Genomic DNA, 25,581 nt, shown 5'->3' with positions numbered 1-25,581 from the left:
GGATTTTCAAACGACTATTTGACTTGTTTTGTACTTGCATTAAATAAATATTAATGAGCAATGAAGGGTCAAATTTGACATGAAAATGCCAAATACATGGTCTCCAAAGGCAATAACATGCATTAAAACTCAAAAACAACCCCTATTGATCCAAATGTATGGGCTGGAAATGCCATTTTTTAGTTTTTTGAACAAAAACGTGCACTTTTCATGCAAAAATTTGGGTCGGTTTTGCAAAAAACGTGGTTCACAAATGCATATATATTGATCATTATTGACTTGTGAATGCAAAAATGACTTTCCCAAATGCATATACATGTACCAAAATGCAAAAACTTGGCTCTGAAATGCAAAAAGGTAAAAGAAAAATCCAAATTTCTGGGCGTTTTTAGCATAAACGTGATTCATAAAGGGTATGAAATGAAGCATTTTTGACATCTAAAAGAAAAAATGTGTTCTTCAATAGTATATATATGGATCAAAACCTCAATTGATTTATATTCAAGCCAAAAAGTGATCAAAACTGCCCCAAATCTAGGCGTTTTTCACAAAAACGTGGGTCAAAATTGTCATGAAATGAACCATTTTTTTGCATGAGATTCAACGCCTAGGGCATTATAATGCCAAGAGGTGCAAAAATGACCCTCTTCTTGGGGATTTCAAGTCATATCATGGGTAGTATCTGCTCATTTTTAGTGAAAAACGTTTTCTTGGAGACGAAAAATCAATGTAACTTAGAGTGCCACCTCTGTCGGAGACAGTGAGATGTCTTGGTGTCCCTTGTGGGTGCGTGGGGATGCCTGGACGTCTCTTATAGCAACATAAAGGGGTCATTGAAAAATAAAAAAATAAAAGCAGTGTTTTAATGTGTTTTTGGTTCTATTTTTATTGTAATGGGTTGTGGGGCCCATTCGTTCCTCCTTTGTTTGAAAGCCGTCTATTCTTCATTTTTATTCACATTTGCATTTCTCATTGTTTGCAATAGGAAGAAGAAGAGTGAAGAGCTGAGATAAGGGTTTGTGCAAGAGTGAAGAAAGTGTTTGCAAGTGAAAAGGGATAGCCTAAGAGCAAAAAGAAGAAGAGGAGGGTTTACCATCTTGTTGAAGGAGTTTTTCAAGCAAAAGGTAAAGTTTTTAACTTGCTTTTCTAAATTTTAAATGCATGTTTATAAATTATTGTTCATTGTTTTTAGTTCTAAATGTGTGTTGTTTCAATTTGTTATAGTTGTCATTCATTCATTGAATCATTTATAAATAATAGATTAAGATTTTTTATGTTTCATTTTGAAAATTCGTGTTATTTAGTTTCAAAATTTAGAAAACTTAAAGTAGGGCATAGGCTGAAAGTTTGTTTATTTAACTTTATTAATTTTTTTTTTTCATTTTGTGAAATGCAGTGTGTTGGTTCCCAAAACCGCAGATTAGAAATCCAAGAGCCTGCCACTTTTCCGGTAGGATCTCTCAATCAAATTTTGGCCAACGAACGGAAATCACTAAGATTCCCCTGCACTTCGAGCTCCGCTACACCCAGGTGGGTAAACCTTCACCTTGCACACTGACTACGCAATTCAAGGGTTTTCTATAGTGAATTTAAACTTTGCGAGTTCCTCGGCTGGCAAGGTCCTTGAACTCGATCAAAATGAAACTGAAACTGAATGCTGAATATTTGATGATTGAATGTTTTGTATAAATTTTGTAAATAATGAATTTGATGCTTGCAGAAGGAATATATTAATTTTCTGACTTCAACAAAAAGACCAGTGCCTTCGCTCATCCGGGCGATAGAGTCAACTTCAGAGAATTTTTACATACAACTTCATAATGTTCAATGCACTTGCACTGCCAATAATTTTGATAATCTAGATGCGACAGACCGATTATGATGCAATCTTAAATTAGTCCAGATTGAATTTTAACTCCACTAAGACAAACTGGACACAGCTGCAGAAACAATTAAATATTTCACAACACCTATGATAATCACATTTAAAATGCTAACTGATCATGTCCACTTATCTGATAACAAAATCATATACAAAACTCTAAAATATAATTATGAAGGACGATTCGCCTGTGGTTTAAATCTCTATTCCATTACTGATAAACAAAGAACATTTTTATTTTATTATTAAAATAAAATAATTTTATAATAATAAAATAATGGAATTTTATTATAAAATCATATTGAACCCTTATTCCTCCTTACAATAAAATATAAATATAAAACGCCTCCTCTCTGAATATATGGATGAATGTTTCAATGATATCCTCCTTTTTTTTTTCAGTAGATGACTCTTTATTTATATCCTTTTATTCTACCCAAGAGTCGTGTCTCTTTATAAAAGTTATATCTTTTCTTAAATAATTACTAATCTATAGTTTAATAATTTTCTTTCTATTCACATCGAACCCTAGATTGGATAAACTTTTACGGGCCTTCATTTCGCAAGTTATGATTTGGCGGATACTATAGTTGGTTATGGCTTTTATTTTCCAATACGATATCCTTTGAGTTTTGGACTATGTTGCATGAGTTACTCTAAATAACAAATGCGATCATGCATACACCGTAATCCATTCTTGGCACTATAATAATGTTTTTATTGCCGTGGCTTTTAAACAAACTCCCGAGGGCATATGGATTCTTCATCGCAGATTCAAACATGTCTGCTTCCACCTGCGTACTCTTCCTCGTTCAGGCAGATTTCAAAGTCCACGCGATGATGGGTTTTTATGTGTGGATTTGGCGAGAGCAATAGTGGCAGTAATAAACATGCATCTTCAGACTTCTTTACTTGACGACTCACTGTATGGCGCCGGCAATGATTTTGTCTTTATTTACTAATGGTTGCTTATTTGTTATACTTACGGCTTGATTGCTTGAAAACTGGCATAGCTCCCTTTCCTGTATGATTCCACGTTCATCAGAGATCGCTGGGTGCTGCTTGTTTTGGCTTATATTCTTCATGTCACTGGTTTCCTGCGCAAGGAATTCACATGACAATGACATCAAATTGATGAACGGATGAACACTTCTCCTCCACTTTGTTTTTAATTGGGATTTCATCTGCTATTTGCTGGGTATCTCATATTGGATATTCAACTCTGTTCCTGTGACTGTTCTCAATATTTTAACAGCTCCTTTCATTTCCTACTCCTTGGCTATTGATCCATGGTTCACGTGCGTGTTGATTTGTGAATAGGGAAGTTCAATACTCCTCTAAACTGATCTTCATATGTACCCGTCAGATATTTTGACTTCAGCAATTGCTTGCATTTAAGAATCTAGAAGACTACTTCCGAAGCCCAAGAACAATGAGATATACAGAGGATGCTAGGAATGGGGTCTGCTTATTTGAGCTCTCAATGATAATAAACAACATATGTATAATTATTCTCTGACCTGAACGTATTATATTGCAGACACACAATTTGGATATGAAGCATCTCCAGCTGAATTAATAGTTTTGTCTTTCCACGCTAGCAACAGAGAGTCTAAATTTTTCAGTGTCAGCAACCAAATCAGTTTCTCTAGTTAACATAGCAGACATTGATTTACTGTCTTCTAAGATGAACTTCATCAACAATACAAGGTCTATCCAGACTACTTCTTTGTGCAGTTGTGGTCAACTATTCCAAGCATCAGCAATCCAGTGTACTAATTGATTGATTATTCGTAACTTCTGCAGATTCTGACATGTGATTGATTGCATGATAGAGTGCTTTGACATTCTTACAAATTTATCCAGATTTGGCTTCAACTCCAGCAACAACAGATTGAAGGCTGAGGAGAAGATCTTTCCTGATTATTCTTTGTACAAATATTGCAGGGAAATTGAACCTCAGTATGACATTAACTTCATAATATAACTTTGTCGTTCTTAGCCTTGGACCATGTCTCAAACATGAAATGTCCCTTTTCTGATTTTATATGTTATTTCAAGCCTCTAATCAGATCTTTAAGATCAAACAACCAATCTTTCAAAGATCCACCAATTTCTCAATAAACCCCAAATCGGGTATGCTAGAAATAGTGCCAAAAACTTCACAGCTTCACATATTATTAGTAAATCTGAAAGTGGACATTTTTATAGAAATTTCAGCAGCATAATAGCCTACAAAATGACATTTTCAGATCTGTATAACATTTACACAACAACTCCCAAACGGAAGATAAAAACAATGCTCATCGGGCTCCCGAAAACAACATAGAATAGCCCGAAAACACCACAAAAACACTAATAATCTATCACAGAAGTATAATCACGACCAAATACATATATTCAGCTCTATTTGAACATCTAAAAGTCTGAAATACAGAAGCAACCCAAACTGATATGAAATACTCAATCAGAAACACCAAACTCTTACAAAAAACACACCCGAAAAACCACAAATCTGCACTGTTCAGCACAAAGGCAAACTCTGCATGAGCATGCACATGGAATGGCTTCAAACTCCCATCCTTAGCCTTCCTAAAAACCTGCAAACTCCCGTTCTTGGGTCTCCTTCTCCACAGGTTTGGCAGCCTCTGAAGAATAACAAAGAAATGAGCAAAAATCAAGTTCTGGAATGAGCCCAAAATGCCTCCAAACTCCTTAAAAGAGGGCATAACCCTAACTCACGTCCAAGAGGGGTTAATAAAACATATTTTAATAATAATTTTCATTTATTAGTCCATTAGCTTCCAAAGATTATCCCCTTTTTCCGAAACTTCACCTTTTTGGGCCTGCCTGTCTTAGAAAAGATTATTATTTTTAATTATTTGAAAAGGGGACATGACAAAACACCACTTTCCTTCATATTGCTTGAAGTCCCCATCAACCATATAAAAGTGTAATTCTTTCTTGCTTTCCATTCTACGCTCAATAGTATGATTGTCAACATATATGCTTTGCCCTTACAAAACTGAGAAAAATCTTTCCATCAACCAACCCTGACAAATACATCTCAAGAAATTGCCCAAAATTTCTAGGTTCCACCACAGTGTCAAAATGAGCTTCCACATTGATTCTCATAGTGATGACGGGATGAAATTTCATTCAGATAGTAGTAATGAATTAGAATATGAACCTGAGCTTGAGGTTGGGGCTGAGGATGATGATGAAACCGTTGAGAGGGGTGAGCATGAGAGTGACATTGGGGTTGGGCCAAATCAGCAAAGGGCCCAAACTAGTTCCACTTCCATGGGTAGTGATTTTATACTACCTGGTACTCCATCTATTGATTGCCCCTCCCCATCTTTGGCAGAGTGGGCTAGGGATAAGTTTGATCCAAAATCTCCTCTAAAACAATTTTCCACTAGAATAACAAGCAGATCAGCATCAGGTGGCACAAGAATGTGGAGATGCAATATTTGTGGTGATGTATGGTATGGTAGCATCACTAGAGTGAATGCACAACTCTTCTGGACAAGTAAAGGTGTTGGACCATATAAGTTTTTGACTAAATACAAAAACTTGAACTTTAGAATTGAATTCAACAAGCTTTGGGGAGTTTTAAAGGACTTGGGTATTCCAGTGCCTACTACCTTGGCTGGTAGGGAGTAGATTCGGACTATACAAAAGGTGCATGAGCAACAAATACAAGGGCAACAACACCGACACATGTCTTCTTCTAGACCATAGTATAGAGCTTCAGATACTACATTGCAAGGGGCAGCCTCCACACTTTCCTCTACTTATAGCTCTATGGGTGTAGTAGCAGCCCAGTCGAGGAAGGGGAAATGTAGGGCACAGTCTAGTGACAACCCTATAGCAAATTTGTTTGCAACCCAGACGAGAGAGAAGTTAGATGCATGCATTGGGAGAATGTTATTTGCCAATGTCATTCCACTTCATATTGCTTGGTCTCCTTATTTTGAGGAGGCATTTCAAAATGTAGCGAAGGTAGTGTTACCATCATGTGCCAATAGGTGAGCACAAATTGAGGACAAAAATCTTGTATGATGAGTATTCCAAGATTAGTGATTCCATGGAGAGGATGATGACTATTTGGGAGGAATTAGGTGGTAGCATTACATGGATGGGTGGACGAACATTAGACACCGTCCACTCATCAATGTCATAGTCACATGCACAGAGGGCCCATTCTTTCTTAGGGTGGTTGATTGTTCAGGGCATTGAAAAGATGTTGATTTTCAGTTTTAGATTCTTTGGAAAACCATGGAGGAGATTGGGCCACAAAATGTGGTCCAAGTAGTGACAGATGCGACTCAGGTGTGCAGAGTTGTAGGGATGCTTATTGAGGCCACATATCGGCATATTTGGTGATCTCTTTGTTGTGCGCATGCTATGAGCAATTCTCTAAAGGACATGGGGAAGATTAGCTGGATAAAGGTAGTGGTGAGTGATGCTAGAGATGTGCAGATATATATCTACCACCACACCTCACATGCACTATTTAGGAGCTTCGCCAAGAAAGAGTTCCTAAAGCCAGTTGAGATACGGTATGCATCCTATTTCATTCTCTTGGAGAGAATGCTTGAGTTGCAGGAGCCACTACAACTAATGGTTATGACAAATGAATGGAATAGGTGGGATGGTTCCAGGTTAGAGCAGGGGATGAGGGTGAAGGAAATAGTTAAGAGTGATGTATTTTGAAGCAATGCAAAATATATTGTCTCTATCATTAGGCCAGTCTTCAAGGTGATCAGGTATGGAGATGGGGATGTGCCTATACTTGGGAGGGATGTACGAGTACATCTATGCTTGGGCAGATAAGGGCAGTTGTGCAAGAGGAGGACCCCCACGTTAGCCTTCTACAAAACACACCCTTACACATGACTACATATGCATTGAATCCAAAGTGGTAGATGACTAGGCCTGGTAGAGTTACACCACTTAATGATGATGAGGTGATTTATATTATTAATTAATAATTTATTATATAACACTACTCATTTTAATCATCTTTAAGACTTTGTCTTAAGACTTAGACTCTTATCATTTTAGAAATTAAAATCATTTACATTACTAGCATCTTGATTCTTCTATTAGCTAATAATTTATACTTTTTAATCTTTTCAGGTGAAGGAATGGTTCTTCAAGAGCATAGATAGGATGTGTGACCTTGAGACAACAACTAAGGTTTGTACTAAGTGGACCAAATTTTCTACTCTTAGGGGTTACAATCAAGCGACAAAGGCAGATATCAAGACTATGGCACAAGAGGATCCCATTTTGTGGTGGTCAGCTTGTGGAGCGAAATCTACAACCAACACACTAGCTATTTGTTTGCTGTCCCAAGTACTTAGTTCCTCAACTTGAACCTATTTAAGTTTTCAATGATCATTGTTCAACTTCTAATTCCCGAGTCTCACATTGGCTAATTATTTTTCATCTCAGGTTTCAAATTCCTCAGCTTCTGAGAGGAATTGATCTACATATAGCTTCATCCACTCTCTTAAGAGAAATAGACTTACCTCTTAGAGAGTAGAGAAGCTAGTGGTTGTACATAGTGTGTTGCGCATCGATGACCACAATACATGTGTGTACAAGGAGAGCCCAACATCACGATGGGATGTAGAGGCTGAGGAGCCATCATAGATTGATGAGGAGGAGGATGGTTTAGATCTAGCTACAGGGCTAGTTGGTGTTCCCTTTTCGACTCTTGATCTTGGAGAGACTGATAGTTCCAATGGCAACGAGTTTCAACTTCTAGCCTCCAGAGGATGATCATTAATCATTGATTTGGCATTTTGATTTGGACTCTTGGAGACTTGTAGTTTTTTTTTGCATTATATAGTTATTTTGATATCATGCTCCATGGCACATGATACTTATTGTAATCATCTTTATGTCATGACACTTGAGTCTTGACTCATATGATCATTGATTACTATTAGATAGTAGAATCTAGATACTCATACTATTGATCTGAAGACTGATGTATAAACTAATAGCTAAAATTATATAATCTGACACTCTTTCATTTGCTGATGTTCAATGTTCAATTTTATTTATTTATTTATTTGTCATTTGATCATGAATCATGATGTTCCAGTTCAAAACTGCAATGTTTAAAAGTTTAAAATCTTTATATCTTATATTGTATAATTGTAGTACATCTTTTCATAACTAGCATTTTAAGAACCATATGTATAGTATATACATCCTTGCTCTCCCTGCCCACCCCTTTGTTCAACGCCGTTGCCCCCCTCGTTTTCCCCTAGTCGTCCCAAAATCAAGGCCCTTCTGGCCCCCCGTCTTGGAAACTTGTCCCCCCATCTTGCAGGCTGGTGCAACTATGGGAAAAACATGAAATTTTTTGCCCTTGTTTCTTCAAATTCGGGTTCATCATCTGCAAATGCATGAAACATATGTAAAACACTCTCTAAGTGCCATTACATATTTTAAAAACATGTAATTGATCTTTTCATGCAAAACACACTCTAGAAGTGCCATTGCATATTTTAAAATCATGTTTCAAGGCAAAAATGCATTCCCCAAGTGTCATTACATATTTTAAAAACATGCAAAACTCACTCTAGGAGGGTCATTGTACATTTTAAAAACTCAAATATGCATTGCTCATTCTAGGAGGGCGATTGCATATTTTAAGTCAAAGGCATTTACATGCTTTTAGTTCAAAAACTCATTCTCTAGGAGCATTTGCATATTTACATGCAAATGGGTTTGAAGGACATGTTTGCACAACTTAAGTGATCAATTAAGCACATGTTTATTTAATTTTAGAAGAAATATCACTTAATTGAGTCATAAATAATATTTACACTATAATTTAATATATAATGTGCAAATATCATTCAAATTGTAATATTTACTAAGATGTTTTGAATTAAAACGCAAAATTAAATCAAACTATATAGTTAATATAGTCACTTAAGTGAAAAATTAAAGAACAACTCAACTTAAAAATATAACATAAAGTGCACTAGAGTTACTTTAAGTGAAAAATTAAAATGATAAAGTAACATAAAAATATAACATAAAGTGAATTTATGTTATATTTATTTTAAAGTGAATGTCAACTTTAAAATACAACATAATATTGTAATTCGTGCAGTTTCACCTAGAGAGTCCACTTTTTGGGCACTAAAATGGTCATATCTTTTAATTGCCAACTCTGATTAAGCCTTTAGATAGACCGAATCAAAGGGAAAACCGAAAGCAATAACTTGACCAAAACCAAAGGACGAAAAGCCAACAAACACACAAAAATGAGGAGAAGGACGTTGAAGGCTTCAAAAATCAAGCATAGGCTCAACAAACAGAAAAACTAAAAAGACTTGACAAAAGCTTTCAATAAAATGATTCATTATATCAATTGGAGTCAATCGATTGATCAATACTAACCAATTAAATAATGAACTAAACTCAGAGAAATGCGAAACTAAGTTGAAACAGTTTCGTACTGTTCCTACATTTTGTGGTTACAAAATATAGGACAACACATATCTCCTAGGGCATCACTTATTTGCTTCTGGATATTGTTTCTATGCATTTCTTTCAGCTACGTGACCACTTTCCATATACTATTTGAATGTTTTTGGGAGACAGAATTTTCAAATAGGAATCACACCTCCAGGCAGGTCGTACAAGTTTGGGTTGCTTTAAAAACTGTGCCAAGGCTTTTATGGTGAGCTTTGAGGATTGTTATCCCATCTTTCTTGTGGCATTTGGCCTGAACAAGCAGATAGCATGTGTTACTAGTATAGTTTGTGGTAGGTAGAAAAGGTTTTCGGAAGACTAGCTAGCCATCCAGTACGAAATAGCAGCAAATTAGCTACAGAGAAGTCTTATCTGAAGATTTTTTGAGAACTATCCAGTTTATAAAAGGGCCTTTTCTTGTTGATAAATAATTCTGAGCGGTTTCGAGGGTCTTCACCTTATTGGATGTCTTTGGTACCAGCGCAGGCTCATAGAGGTGTAATTTCAGTCAAAATAAGTGATGCCACAAAGCTGATACTGATTGTTATAAATCTGTATTTTGCAACAGACCTTTAAAGACTTCATTGGTTGCCTATTTGAGGTATTCCACTGATGTAATGACTGAAGTTAAATTAAACTGTTGTTTTGCACTGATATTTCAATTTGAGTTTGTGATAATGTTGTTTCCAAGGATATGTATTGTGCTTTGAATGAATTAAGGAATCAGATCAGACTTAATTTTGCAAGTGTTTTCAGTTTGTGTAGGAAAGTTATTTGTGCGGCAAAACTACCTTCAACAACAACAAAAATCAGGGGTAACCTTTAATTTTTGAAAAAATTATGTTCTATATCCTTAGATATATAAACATCTGGCGATATATATAATTTTATAATTATTACATCTAGCTGTATCTATATCAGGGGTCTTGAAAATTTACCATATCTGTATCCATGGACAATACTGTATGCATATCTCTTTCCTATCAGTTTCGAATCTCAATGCAACTATGGCTTCACCAAGACTGATTTATCATCAGCTGTGTTTCAAAAGGTAATGGTTGGTATTGAACCATACTTGATGGTAACAAATTTAATAAATGCAACATAGGTGTGTGAGAATATGTAGGCATGTGCACTATGCATAGCTGGTGTATTGTGTTTCAAGTTGTCCATTTACAAGATAATGGTATTTACAATTTTTTTATAGGATTTGAATTAAAAAAGCACCTTCTAATTATTTGTAAAGTCTAATGCCTAAATGCATGGAGGTTTCTGAGCGACAAGACTGTGAAATGAGTTTTAGCCTCATATATTTGCAATATATATACACAGAATATAAGATCGTTATTTACTGATTTCTATTTGCTTTTTGTAGAAGTCTCAAACCTAAATCCTTGAAGGTATCTGAGATGACTCTAGATTTTGGACCAGGTTTTAGCGTCATATATTTGAATTTTATATGTCTATATAGAAGGAGACTTTGGATCATCATTTAGTGGTTTCTGTATGTACTAATGTGCAGACTTGCTTGCACAGACATCTATGTCAGTCTTTTTTGATCCATTTAATTTTTTTGTCTGTTATTTATGTATTTGAAGGATAACATTATAACTCTTAACATAAGTTCCAGTTCTGTGTAGTTCAAGGATTCCAGCTTCTATGGACAGGAGCAGGAACACAGTTAGCTCGTGATGTCCCTTTCTCTGCAATTTGTTGGGTAACTCTTGAGCCGGTGAGCTTTCATTATCTCTGTCCACAGTATTCAATCAACTAATAAAAAATCCTCCATTGATATCATATTTTATGAAGAGTGAGTTGATTTTTTAATCTCTAGATCCATGCTCATGTTTATTGAGAAATGCTTTTGGACCTAGTGTGTCACTGTGGTACCACAAAAGTCTCAACACCTTAGTTAATAGTTAAATAGATTATAGAATTGAAGCTATGCATTTTTGCACTTCTGGGATAGTAGAGGGCCATCCATTAGAGCAATATATAAAAATTTCCAGCTGAATACTAAAATAGAAAAATAAATTTAAACAAACTAAAAGAAGCGGAATTTTGAAAGAAACTTGATAAGTTAATCCATTATCCAACATTGAAGTATGTGATCATGATGATTATGAATGATAGAAAAAGTAAGTATGGACTGCTGGATTTACCATGATAATCTATTAATCCAGTGATGCATCTCATAATATGATATTAATTTCATTAATGCAGGAATACAAAGTACATAGTTGACACTACAAAGAAATACCAAAAATCAAAATTAAATCAAAATCATAAAACAAGAAATGCAGAACTCTATTGAGGAGCAAGCTTAGAAATCTCCACAGATTCTTAGGATAAGGACATTGTGTTGAATTGCTTAGATGTGTTTTCTTGCCTAAGTCAGACATGTAATAAAACTGGACCATTATATCATAGGAAACACATAGCACACAACAATCACATCCAACAGTAGATATAATGAAAGAAAATTGTTGGGCATGAAAGATTTATGTGAAAATTGATATCAAATGCCATAGTTGGAGACTCTAAGATGAGCAGTAAGTCAGCCCTTCTTTTAGCATTAACTAACATTCATGAAAGTTATGGTTACCCATATTGATGACGAGAAAACAGCCTGTAGTAAAACAAATTTAAAAAAATCAGGATAAGACTTGCTCTGACAAACCATTAAATCAAGAAGAGTGAAAAAGCATTTCATGATAGTGAGATGTCCTTTTTTCTAAGTTTTTACTTTAGTGTGTAATCAGCATACAATTTTACACATGAATAAGAACCAGGCAAGAATAACATGGTAACTTTTATGAGCATATAGTCCTCATTCAAGCTATGAGACTGTGTTGTTTATGTTTTTGACTATTAACTCAATAGCGCTTTGACTATGGTGGGCGCCAAAATGTGTGCTAAAATGTTGACACACTTCTATGAGTCATTATATTCAAGATTGCTCAAGAATGAGATCTCAAATGGTGACTCATAGCTCTCTATTTATGGAGTGCAAGGGTTTGTAATGGAAGCACTCATTTTGACCTAGTTTGTGTTCATGCACGTACACCATAAAACGAGAGATTCAAGGATCAAAATATGTATGCAAATGAAGATGCAAGCTAATCTAAATGATAACAATGCAAAGTAATGCAAGAAATAAAATCTAATCTATGAAAGGAAATAACAATGCAAAATTAATCTATGAAAACAAATATGATTCTAAGCTAATATGAAAATGCAAGGATGAAACATGATGATGGAAGCCATGGATGCATGAGAGAAGAAGACAAGAAGAGAGAAGTTGCAATGAAGCTCCTATGTCCAAACCCTAAGGTTCAAACCCTAATGCTCAAACTCTTTTTGCAAAATCGCTCTCCAAACCTGCAACATAACAATACTATAGCAACTAGCATCTATCCAAATGAGAAGGAGAGAGCTTTTATATAGTGAATTGTGGAGGTGGAGACTTCTCACAAGCAATATGGGATAATAAGGCTTGATCTATGTGAGACAAAATTCCACCAATGAGAAAAAAGGCGTTTGACAAGAAAGTACAAAAGGAAATTCAGGAATCCCACTTAGAAATGTGTGCATTTTAAGTGTAGAGAAAAAATGATTTATTTATTTATTTTTATTTAATTTATTTCCTTTTTTTCATCGTAAAGAGAGATTTAAGTGGGGATTTTATTTAATTAAAATGGAACAAGTTCTTTTAATTAAATAAGAGCTTCATTGGAAATAAAACAATTATAAAGGCCCAAATTTCATCACTATTGTTTTGTGTCTCATGCATGCTTTACCAACACAAGATGGGCGCTCGTTATTTATTTAATTAAAAGAGAAGTTTTATTTTATTAAATAAGATTTAAAATAAGATGATCAAACCTTAGGAAATATTGAAATAATTAAATTAATTGCAATTTGATCAAGGAAAATGATTTGAATTGATTCAATAAAATATTGCAATGCATTGATTTAGGAAATTGATAAATTGAAAAACGGGGGCTCATAGTCTAGGCGACCATTTTAGGGTTCATACAATAGCCACAAGAGATGACCAGATGTTCTAGGAACTTTTTATAGAATCAAGGTATTGGAGGCATACACTAAATTTTCTTAAAGTGAATGATTTCCCCAAATGACAGCAATGTCATAGAAGTTTGGGACAGCCCCAAAAGGCCAAAATGTTGGGGCCATGCAAATGCTGAAATTACTAGGCAATTGTATCATTAACAATTGAACCATTGCAAAATTCTTTGATAACAATAACTAAAGTATGACATCTATCTTGCATAGGAGATGTGAGAATCCTATGTTACCCCAACTTTTCAGGATGGTTTTTTAATTTTTATTTGTGTCATTTTAGGGTACGGAAGGGATGGCTATATGAAATATAGGGAAATTTGAAATTTGAAATATATTGATATGATAACATTGATAATTCTAGAATAATTCATCATAGACATATTTGTTATAAATAGCAATTGTGTTGAAACTTGAAATGAGAGTTCAAATTTCAATTTCTATTACGATAATAGATAGTTTCTATTATCTCTATTCAGTATCTAATGGTTATCTATTGTAATCATTTGTAAATATTAGAACATTTCTAATATTTAGTTTTTTGTTTCTAGAATATAATGTTTCTATTCTTTATGATTGTTTCTTAAGGAAACATTGTTTAGTCTCTTGTATAAATTAATCTCTTGATCACTGTTAATTACAAGCAAATATTTTCCAATCACTTCGTAATATTGTATCAGAGCTAATACTCTAAATTTTTTCGAAAATAATTATAATTTCTTGTTTGAAATTGTTTGCCTTTAATTTTAGAAATTATTTACATGCATATTTGTTTCCTACTCTCTCTATAATCCAACTAGGGTTTCCATTTTGAGAGATGAATCCGCCAACTTATGGTTCGATTTTGCAACCCATTTCTATCGAGATCTGTCTGTTTTCTGTACACATTTCTACCATTTTTTGTGGTTTTTTTGCAGCAGAACCATTTTTGTTCAAAACCTTGATCTTTTGTATCGGATCAAATTTTATTTTATAGATTCTTGGTGGGTTTTTTGAGATCTCAACTAGGTTGTCATTTGTTTTTCTGAGTGCCTCAATTTTTGAGCTAGTGGACCCAGATACGGATAACATAATCTTTCTAGATTTTTCAAGCTCTCTTCTAGGTCACCCTTCAAATTTTTTAAGTCTCTACTTTTTGAGTTTTGGATGTACTTGCATGTTGTTTGCACGTGTTACTTTGCCATGCAAAGTCTCATGTTTTGCCTCCCTTAAAATTTCTGATGGGTTTTCATATTTTTGTCCCTAAATTTTTTTCCTTATGGGTTTTATTAATGTGTGGCAGCTTCAATTGGATAAACCTATGAGATATAGTTATATATGTGTTTATTATTATATGAGATAAATTAATATAATAATAATAAATAACAATGGTTATATATTTATTATAATATTAATTATTAATTAACAAATAGACATGTCCCTTAAAGAGACATGTCTATTCATGTCTTACTCTTATTTATTTGAGGAAAGCTGCCTTTGGAAAACACATACCAAATATATAGCAGTGCTTAGTACATTTGCGACAATCCTCCATGAAAACTAACATGGTATTAGAGCAGGTTTCAATTCAAAAACATATGATAATCATTAAAGGCCTAAGTTCTACAATGTGCAGATACGATGTCTGTGTTTGATGACAGAGAGCTTGGTGAATCTTCTATTTGTTGAGTCTTTCCCAAGTGGATATCGTAGCATATTATGTCTGTAAGTAGAGGTCACGTATAAGTGCAACCTGTCCAAACACAAAAAGCTCGAAGTGAAAGTTGCTTTCACTTTTGCAGTTAGAGAAATTATTATGGACTATGTATATTGTGGTAATTTCAATGGCGGATGAATGCACAATGTGATGGATATTTCTAAGTAGCAATGATGATCTCGAGAGTTTTGAAGTTTATATATTCAGTGACTAGTATGGAGTTAGTATTACAAAAATTGTATAGGAGAGAACATTGACATGAATGTCTGCATGAACATTAAGGGATGAGGATTGAATGACAGAGTTAATAGCATTCAAACCTTGTTTATATGTGTGCAACTACAACATAATTTATTGAAAAGGACACCGTGTATTTTGATTTTTTTTTCTATATTCATTTCATGGTGGAAGAGAAACTCATATTATGTCATTAATAATCCATGGAAGATCTGGCGCAAAGAGGCTACTTTGACAGTGAAGTATCGGTGAGGTAGAAAAGAAGATCGATTTATCAACTTATTGGGGGAAATTGGGGGTTGAAATTATTCTTCTATATGCCAATCAATGACTTGGCCATCAGACAATGTCCTATAATGCATATGGTACAGTTTGGATAGTTGATGGATGTGATAAAACAACAATAGTAGATTGCAAAGTCTTGAACTTCATCTTGTAGAAATGATATCGGGTCTTGGAATTTGGTTAATGAAATCATGTATTGGGTTGTTGGTTGCATTTGTTGGTGAGGAATTTTTGAGTCAAGAAAGATTGACACCCAAAGGGCAACTTCTATTGTGAGATAGGGAGCACACCACACATAAGACCATACAAGTACAAACCGTATTGACAGATCCGTAACGTGTTCATGATGACGACAGAAAACCTTTTGGAGGAAAACCTTTCCCTATAATTCAGATAGATTAGTATTGCTACCTTTTACTTGATGCGATTGTTGTTATATTACTTCTTTACAAGATACCTCATGTAGGGGTAGGGTCCACTATTCATTGCCTCTATTTTTATAAGGTGATACTAGCACTATAGATATGCGAGGGGAAGCTACACCTTTAATTAACTAATAATAAGTATTTTTCCTTGAATATTGCATTAATCTATTCCAATCTCTCTCTCTTATTTTTATAAGCACTATAGGAGCTATTTGTCTTGATCTTTTCCTTGAGAATGATCTTGCAGGAAAAGGAGGATTGATATCAAGTTAAGAGACAATTTAACACTCCATTAGAAGCATCCCTGGATGAGGAGCTCAGAGATTAATGTTTAGAGGGAATCTGAAATCAAAACTAGAGGAGTGGATAAAGGATATGTTTTAGTTGATCTTTGAAGATCTTGATCATATCAAAATCAGAGGGAGTCAGATGCATTCGTTTAAAGGGAGAATATAGAGGATATGGCGATCTTGACCGTATTTATTTAGAGGGAGTAGATCGTTTTAAAGAGGGATTCTCTTGTGATCATTAAGTCATACAAGTCAAAAGGACTGCGATTCATGAATATACCTTGTGACTGTGAAATTAATGAGCCTACCCCCTGTGTACATCATGAGTAGGTGACAACTTCCAAATGATGTCACTTGTATTTGCAGAAGTTATTGTAAGGTGACGATCTTACAATAGCTTGTATTATGAGATCAAACAAATTGAGTATATAGTGAATGTCTTGCATCTCAACATTTTAGGAGGCCATTACTATAAGAGTACTTAGTGAATATCTTTGATATTTTGGGAGGCCAATACTCTTGATATCAAACCTTATTGGGTATTTGATGAATATCATTGATATTCTGGGAGGCCAATACTTTTGATATCATATGTGATAGCAAACATTTTAGTACTTGGTGTATATTGAATATCAATATTCTAGAAGACCAAGACTCGTGATATCTAAACATTGAATATCTTCTGATCAAAGATATTTCTATGTTGTGGTGATATATGATCATGCGTTTATCCTCCCTTACCAAGAGGGAGTGTTAATGTGTGGTAGCTTTAGTTGGATAAACCTATGAGATATAGTTATATATGTGTTTTTTATTATATGAGATAAATTAACATAATAATATATATAATTATGGTTATATATTAATTAGAATTAATATAATAATAATAAATAACAATGATTATATATTTATTATAATATTAATTATTAATTAAGAAATAGACATGTCCCTTAAAGGGACATGTCTATTCATGTCTTACTCTTATTTGTTTGAGGAAAGCTGCCTTTGGAAAACACATACCAAATATATAGCAATGCTTAGTACATTTGCAACAATCCTCCATGAAAATTAATAGGCTTCTATAAATTTTCCCTTAATTTTTTTTTGATTTTGTAATTCACAAAGTTGTGTGGGATTCCTTTGTGGGTTTATAATTTTTTTCTCACAAATTGTCTGTTGGGTTTTGATTGATTTTTCACCTTAAAAATCATGTTGGGTTATGAACTTATGATTGTTTTTTCACCTCAAAAATTATGTTGGGTTTTGATTGATTTTAAACCCCAAAAATCGTGTTTGGTTCTTTCGATTTTCTCTAAAAAGTCATGTCTTTTTGCTGTTTGTTTTGGAGCATTATGCTCATCTGCAAAGTTTTGGAGTGTTATCCAAAGTACCATCAGCAGTCTTCTCAGCAGACATTCTCTGCTCCAGATTCAGAAGGCTCAAAGAAAAAGAACATTCAATGCAACTATTGCTACAAGTATGGGCACCTAAAGGTTGAATGTCAAAATTACTTAGCTGCCCTATCTAAGCAATCTGGTTCACAACCCATAGTGAACAGTGCAGAGCACCTTGAGCAGACAAAATCTACCTTTTACGCTTTTTGACAACTTCATGCTCTGGATAGTTTAACCATTAAGGGAGGGTATTACAATAATAGATAGTTTCTATTATCTTTGTTTAGTATCTAATGGTTATCTATAGTAATCTTTTGTAAATATTAGAATTTTTTAAATATTTAGTTTTCTGTTTCTAGAATAGAAATTTTCTATTCTTTACGATTGTTTCTTAAGGAAACATCATTCAATCTCTTGTATAAATTGATCTCTTGATCATTGTTAATAACAAGCAAATATTTTCCAATTACTTCGTAAGAATTTCATACTTTCATACTTATAGATATAATTCATTGAATATGGATTCCCTGTCAATATGCATGAATAATGAATTTTAAATTGCCCAAGCGTTGCAAGTTCAAAAAATATGAAAGTATCATATCATATATCATTGCATCCATGTATCATATAATGTTAGAAGTCTAATAAGAGTCAAAACTCAAAAGTAAAACATAGATAGTATATTGTTGTGCAATGTCCCCTTATGTAAATTCTTAGTAATAAAGGACTATAAATTCACAATTCAATTGCAAGTGATTTCTTTATGATCAAAGACTTTATTTATAACTAAATTCCTTTATAAATCTTTTATTGATGATGGTTGATATCACTTATTATACAAATTATAACATATGATCTGCTTTATAATTGATTATTCTTAGAATATACAATTGATAGTTGTATTATGATAAATTTAATCACTATATAATCTTCAAGCATTATGGAATGCAATAAATATCCTTGATCATATCACTTGTGATGCAGGACCATCCTTGGGCTATTGGTAATCTTGCATCACCCAAAATATTTCCATTTGGTTTATCTATCTACTGTTCATTTAAGTAGTTTTTTGTTGCTTTAGGTTGCGACTAATCCAGTAGGCTTGTTTTCTTATGCGATCCTTATTGCATGGTCTAGGCATCATGCAGATCCTATGTCTAGCTTCGCATGGTGTTATGATATTTCCAATTAAAGTTATCTTCCTATTTTGGCTTTCCTATTCTAACAACTAGGTTCGTGAGATGCGGCTTGCAATGAAGCTTCATGGCATATGATACGTGTTGGCACATTGTTCTATATTGTAATACGTTTCATCAACCCTCTTGTATGTTTGCATGACACAATGAATCCATTTGAAGATTATACTCGGGTCTTGACCTATTTCTTTATAATACATTTTGTTTGTCTTGGGATTTAGTGATTGGATAAGTTGATCCGTGGCTAAAGGTCTTGTATATAAGTAGGCTAGAGGTTCTAGTTTTAGTAGTGCAAGGTAGAGCTTGGAAGGACATGGCTATGGCACAAAGTGCGGTTAAAGTGATAGATTGTCAAAGGTAGTTTAGAAGCAATTGGAAGGTTAGGTTTATAATTTTGAGGGATGATGAGCTGTGAACTTGGTAGCAATTGTATATTGATAATTACAATGTAATAACTACATTTGCAGGCCAACCTGATGATAATCCAATGATATTCTTCCACATTGTGCGCTTTATTCTAAATTTTTATATTTTTGTTGTTGCTTATTGTAGCCATAAGGTTAGACATCTTCCTTAGGGATTGTCTGATCTTTGTTGCGTCAAGTGGTATTAGAGATGGTTTTGTTAGTTTTATTGGTGTTGTTGGTGATTGCAAGCACTCGGAATCTCGTGGTTGACTTGCATCTCTTGTTTTGGAGTGACAAAAGTTGAGGTTCTGATCTATTTCAACCAGAGGCTTGTACAAGGTGGCAAATAGAAGGATTCACAATTGGAAGATTGAGATCACACTTGTGAACCTAGTTGTGGGGTGGTAGGAGATCTGATCTGACTTGCAATTCTGGTGTTTGTACAAGGAAGGATTGGCTAGTTGGTGAATTTCATAAGTTTTCTAGTTATCGAACATGTTGATATTGTGGTGATTGATCATGCAGTGGGTATTGATGTTGTGCTTTTTCTGGAAAAGAAAATCGACATTGTAAAAACCCAAAAATGGTTGATTTTAGAGGTTACCCCAAAAACGTTGTTATAAGCGGCTGAGACGCATAATGCATTGTAATGTTGGTGTACATTTTTGTTGGATAATAGAAAGGTTGAAAGCTGTGTAGGTAGACATAGCCCAGGTTTTGGGTGAACCTCGTTAAATCTGTGTGTTATCTGTGTTCTTTGTGTATTTGTTTCTGCATATAACTGTTTATTCTTATGTTGTTCTGGATTTGTCAAACCCTAACAAAACAAACCTAATTGCTTGAGGCAAATTGTTTGTGTTGGTAGATTGTTAGATTGGATTAGTGAAATCAACATTTGTGATCAGATCGTCGAACCTAAGAAATTGAAGATTGACATCTTGGTAAACATGCCGCCTAGAAGAATGAATCCTAGAAGACTAGAGCAAGTGATTGAAGAGTTTAGAAATGAGATAAAGATTGAGATCCAAAATGCTAAGACTTGTTAAGATATAGTTTTTCTTTTAAATTTTATGATGATGAACTATAGTGAAATCAACACAACTCACCAAGCAAAATAACTCATGACTTTTTGACTTATCAGTGAGTATTGAGCGAGTTTTGCATTTATGCATACACGTATACATGCCCTAGTTGCCATACATGTATATATCTGTGCATACATTTATATGGGTGTAGGCCACGCACAATGTCATACATGAGGGTTTTATTATTTGATGTGGTCTTCAGGCGAAGGAGTTTCCTGGGTTTTAAGTCAAGGTGGCAGATGGCTAAATACTTGCACTGGGTGTATACATCTCTCTTTATTTCTTGGTAATTATGAGTTGTAGATAGTTTTCTGTGTTATTTACTTGGGAGGGATGAATGTTGTGCTAGGGATGCAATGGATATAGGACATTAAGGATTCTTTCCTTATTATGTGCTTGATGGAGATGAAGTTTGAGCACTGGGGTAGGAGGTATGTGTTGCAGGGTATTTTAGAGGGGAGTTTACGTACTATCTTTGTGCAGTGGGTAGTGGGGAGTTATCGAGTCATGATACAGTTCAGCTGGAGCAAGTTACATGCCATGTCTCCTATAGTTTACAGATATCTAGTTTGGATCAACATATAGGTGTAGTTCACTTTGTCAACAATCCTTTGTTTGATATGGATGTCACTTTGTCAAATGATTATCTACTATTTGAGGCTAATGTTGGTCTCCCTCAAGTGATGAGTGAGGATGATATTTGGGATTCCATTGATGCATCAGGATGTCAGTCAGTCCCTACAGGTTTCCTGATAGGTCTTACTGAGGAGTTCACTGAGGTGTATACTGTGAGTGCGTACAATTTCACATTTGACCCCCATATACAAGATATTTATTGGGTGTAGAGTTTGTTTGTGCCTAAGGCTGATTTTCGGAATGGTAGCTTGGTGTAGAGAAAGAGGGCAAATCTAGATTTCCTATTGAGTTGCTTCCTTGTGATGTCTAGGATACTACATCATCAACACTGGTGTTGAGTATAGTTGTGCAGAGTATTTTGTTTACACAAATGGTGTTGTATTTTTAGGGATTATTTGGTAATGATAGGGACATCAGATGCATTTGTCCATGGGATTTCGGTGAAGGTTGGGGTTCGTTGTCTACTGGACTGCAATTGCTTGAGGACAAGACATCATGGGGAGGGAGGACTGTAATGTCCCCAATTCAGTTAGGCCTAGGAGCATGGGTATGTTAGTTCATCCTCACGACCCTTTTGAGTTGACACTATGTTTTAAAGGTCTCACTAGAGTGACTTTCTATTTATAGTAAGTCAGTTTGGGCAGAGTTGCTATTCATGGTTGTGCAATTGAGGTACCTAGTGACTTGGCTTCTTCAGTGATTGATTGGGCTTCATTGTTGAATAGCATATTGTAAGTTATTTTATTAAGTTATATTCAATGAATAAGTCTTCATTATAATTTGATGGTGTGAAGTTGAAGACTCTTATGTGAAAAGAGTAACCAGGAAGCCAAATGGCGTTTGGTGTCTTGAGGACGATTTAGGTTTGCAAATGTTATAAAAAGAACTTCATGAGAGAAATCAATCCATTCTATGGTTGCTTTTATTTTGTTTGAGATTTTCTCTCGAAGAGTTTGGACATGGGATTTGAGGAAATCTGAGTTCCTCCTTTGCACTTTGAGCTGGTAAATAATCCAGTGAATTGTCTTTGCTTCTGAAAGGTGTAAGAGATTGATTGGTCCTGAGGTATACCAATCAGACAATTAGCTGGTCTGCGTTTCTTGTTTGAGAATCTGAGGTATTTCTCTCTTGAGTTTATTTCTTAAGCAGCTGAAGAATTGTTCTGAATCAACCAGTGGCTTGAATGGTGCTGATGTATGCCATTCCAAATCATTTAATTGCTGCAAATTGAGGAAGGATCTGTGAGTCTTGATGTTGAATTCTGTCCATTTTCCTCGCAATCAACGCCATTTTCTTGCATTATTGTGGGCTGCAATTCATCTGGTGTTGGCAGTGTAAGTATATGCTTTAGTGTGGGATTTCTACTACCTGGGTTTACTATAGAGGGGCCGTTTTGCCACAGCAATCAAAATACTGGTCATTTGCGTTAATATCAGGGAAGCATTTGGCATTTATGATCTGCAATCTTCGACTAGGAGCTGTGTTCAATTTGCTACTGCAGCATTTGATCCATTAAGGGGCTGCATTCAGCATTCTTGAGCATTGGTGTAGGAAATTGATACCAGCTTAAGTGTTATCCATTGCCAAAATTCAACCAGGTTCTTAAGAAATCAAGTTGTTTATTTAAATTGTTTGTAATGATTGCAAATCTCTTAATTGCAATTCATAGTTAGTGTGCTGGCATTCATAGTGATTTAATTTTCATGTCATTTGTTTTAGCATTTCTATATATTCTGAAAATACAAAATAAGCAATATATCAATCAAAAAACAAAACAATTGCAAAACCTTCAAAAAAACAAAATATCTATCCAGCATAGTTCTTGAGTGAGCCAGCCAAACAAAACTTGTTTTCTTTATAAAATGACATCTGTAGAATTAATATCTAAAACAAGTAAATAAACTTTGATAGGCTCTCCACACCAATTAAACCTAATATAAATTAATTTCTCGATGGTTTACTTGGGCATTCGATTCAAGGAAAATAGTAGCGGGTCTTTCTTTTGATAGATAAAAGGCTGAAGTGGAGATAACAGATGCGCAGAAAGTTGTTATGCTTACCTTGTCTTTCTTTCCTGCCCTTGATAGCTAACCCCTTCAACAAACAGCTTGTTTAAAACATCAGAGATATTACTAATTTATGAGAATTGATTTATTCTCCCCTCCCCTTGTTTATTGCCTTATTCATCATCTTTGATATTAGGTGGTCACTTACATTTGATAAACAATTAAGAACTGTATCTCTATTTCATTGTTTAGAGCTTTCCTAGTTCACTATCAGAATAATTTTGTTTTTGTAATAATTGTATATTCATGCTTGTGGACTAAGAGCATTCTGGCTGCAAGAAATTCTTATCTTCTAGACTCATATTGATTCATAATTCTTAAGCTTTAATCAGAAAAATCCAGAGAAGCCTAAAATATGGTATAAATACTTCCCTATTAGCATAGTTCTTTGAATAGTGGCATCGTGTTATTATTGTTCTAAAATCTGGCTCGATAATTTTGTCTATCTGAGCTTAGATAATGAAAATGTGATTTCCTAATAGTCAAATCCCTATGGTCAGATTGTTATCAGCCAGCAGTTGTTCCGAGTAGAGATTTCACAATACTGAGTCAAAGATGAATATTAGAATCAATCCTATACCATTCTAAATCACAAATATATAGGGAAATAGACTATGCTCATTGGTCGAATCAGGATCATGTACTGATTATCCATTTCTGTTCCATCTCTTCATGTATTTGTAATAGGAACCCAATTTTTAACAAATCAGAGAAAAAGCAAAATACTTCACTATTGTTTCATCCAAAGAAACGTGAATCGGAATCGGCAAGGCCGAATCGAATCGTGAATCGGCAATGAATCGGCAATGAATCGGCGATGAATCAGCAAATTTGAAAAAACCCTTTAAATTTAAAGATTTTAACAATTTAAAACTTATTTCATGCACCCTTTATTGAATATAACTTAAGCACACTATAACATCATCAAATAGAAGTTAAAACTTAACATACATAAACATGGAACATAAAATCCATCACATACGTAACTATGTTATCTAAAATGTAAATTGTAGGCTAGCTGAAGTAAATAGAAATCAAATGATCATAATGATTTAAATCATAGAATGTATGTAAGATGATCCATAAGACATCAAATCATAAATTTATGTAAGAATCTAAGATGAAGATCCATGAAAATTTGAAACATATGTCTATCAATGATTCAATATCAATATCTGTAAACAAAATATAAAAACAAGGCTCCAGCTTAAGCCTCAGGCTCATAGTCATCATCATCCTCAACATCATCCTCAAGCTCGGCTACAGCCTCAGCCTCAGCCTCTGAGTATCCAGTCTGCCTAGTAGCAAGGCGTCTAATGTAGGTCCTAGAGGACTGTCGAGCCATATCTCCTGCATATAAGATGGGCTCACGAATGTCGCTAGGGCCTGTGTCTGTGCGTGCACGTGTGCGTCTACCAATGCCTGAAGAACGTGCTCTAGCTGCCTCAGCCTCTATATCCACCTGGTCAATCCATGCACGGTCTTCCTCAGTGAAGATTGGATCTACAACCTCTGTGAGCCACTCTGATTCTGGATCAATCTCCTCCAGAATGATTGGAGAGGAGTTAGTGCCCAAAATCTGTCTGATCCTAAGATGGAGGTTGTAATGAACGAAGACAAGATCATTCAACCTCTGCACTGTCAACCTGTTTCTCCTCTTCGAGTGGATGTGCTCGAACATGGACCAACTGCGCTCACATCCAGAAGCGCTGCTTGGCTGACTCAGAATATGAATGGCAATTTTTTGAAGTTTTGGGGTTGTGGCCCCAAACATTTGCCACCATCTATCTGAAATAAGGGAAAATAAAAATAATTAGTCTCATTTACAAATTACAAATTACAAGTTAACTCTAAAATTACATAATCAACTTTAAGTTTAGAATCTAGATTCATGAACATTGAATATATTATTTAATTTTTACCTGGCTGTATTGTTTCCCGAGCATCTATGGCTACCTTGCTAGAGAAAAGTGGCCCTTCTTTATTATTGAACTTATCAAGCTCAATAATTGCAGCACTGCTATCCTCATCAGTACTCAACCTCTGGATCACTGTATATAATCCGGTGAGAACCTCCTCATCCACCTTGAAGTCAGGACGGAAACGAAATGCCGAATTCAAAAAGTAAGCTACTGCATGGATGGGTCTGTGGAGCTGATTCTGCCATCTCCTATCAATGATGTCCCAAATAGGGGCATACTTCTCCTGCACTCCTGCATACTGAGCTCTAATGGCCTCCTTGGCCCTATCCATGCCCTCATATATGTAGCCCATAGAGGGCTTCTCCCATCAGCAGTTCGTAGGAGAGATACAAGGGGCTTAGTGGCCTACATATAAAGTAAAACAAAAATTTGAGTCAAAACTTAAACATAGAATAATTCAATAATATA

General features: G+C 34.8%; 2 protein-coding genes across 3 annotated transcripts in view; one reads left to right on the top strand and one right to left on the bottom strand.

Moving 5' to 3' along the window:
* LOC149553732 (mitochondrial carrier protein MTM1-like) overlaps window positions 1-25,581 on the top strand; it is a 185,657-nt gene that overhangs the window by 138,570 nt on the left and 21,506 nt on the right. For both annotated transcript variants that reach the window (XM_089789096.1, XM_089789095.1), the window contains one exon: window positions 11,032-11,123. In XM_089789096.1, coding sequence (XP_089645222.1) covers window positions 11,032-11,123 — 92 coding nt within the window. The remainder of the gene's footprint in view (window positions 1-11,031; window positions 11,124-25,581) is intronic.
* Window positions 24,399-25,477, bottom strand: LOC149553734 (uncharacterized). The gene is made up of 2 exons (XM_089789558.1): window positions 25,114-25,477; window positions 24,399-24,979 (listed from the first exon to the last, which is right to left on the bottom strand). Exons 1-2 carry the CDS (start codon window positions 25,463-25,465, stop codon window positions 24,399-24,401), a joined length of 933 nt encoding a protein of 310 aa, XP_089645684.1. The 5' UTR covers window positions 25,466-25,477.

This window comes from Cupressus sempervirens, chromosome 6 (genome assembly GCF_028749045.1).
Source record: "Cupressus sempervirens isolate cs-2001-9-10 chromosome 6, ASM2874904v1, whole genome shotgun sequence".
Taxonomy (NCBI): Eukaryota; Viridiplantae; Streptophyta; class Pinopsida; order Cupressales; family Cupressaceae; genus Cupressus; species Cupressus sempervirens.
The sequence above is the reverse complement of the archived record's forward strand: the minus strand, read 5'-3'. Positions and strand labels throughout refer to the sequence as shown.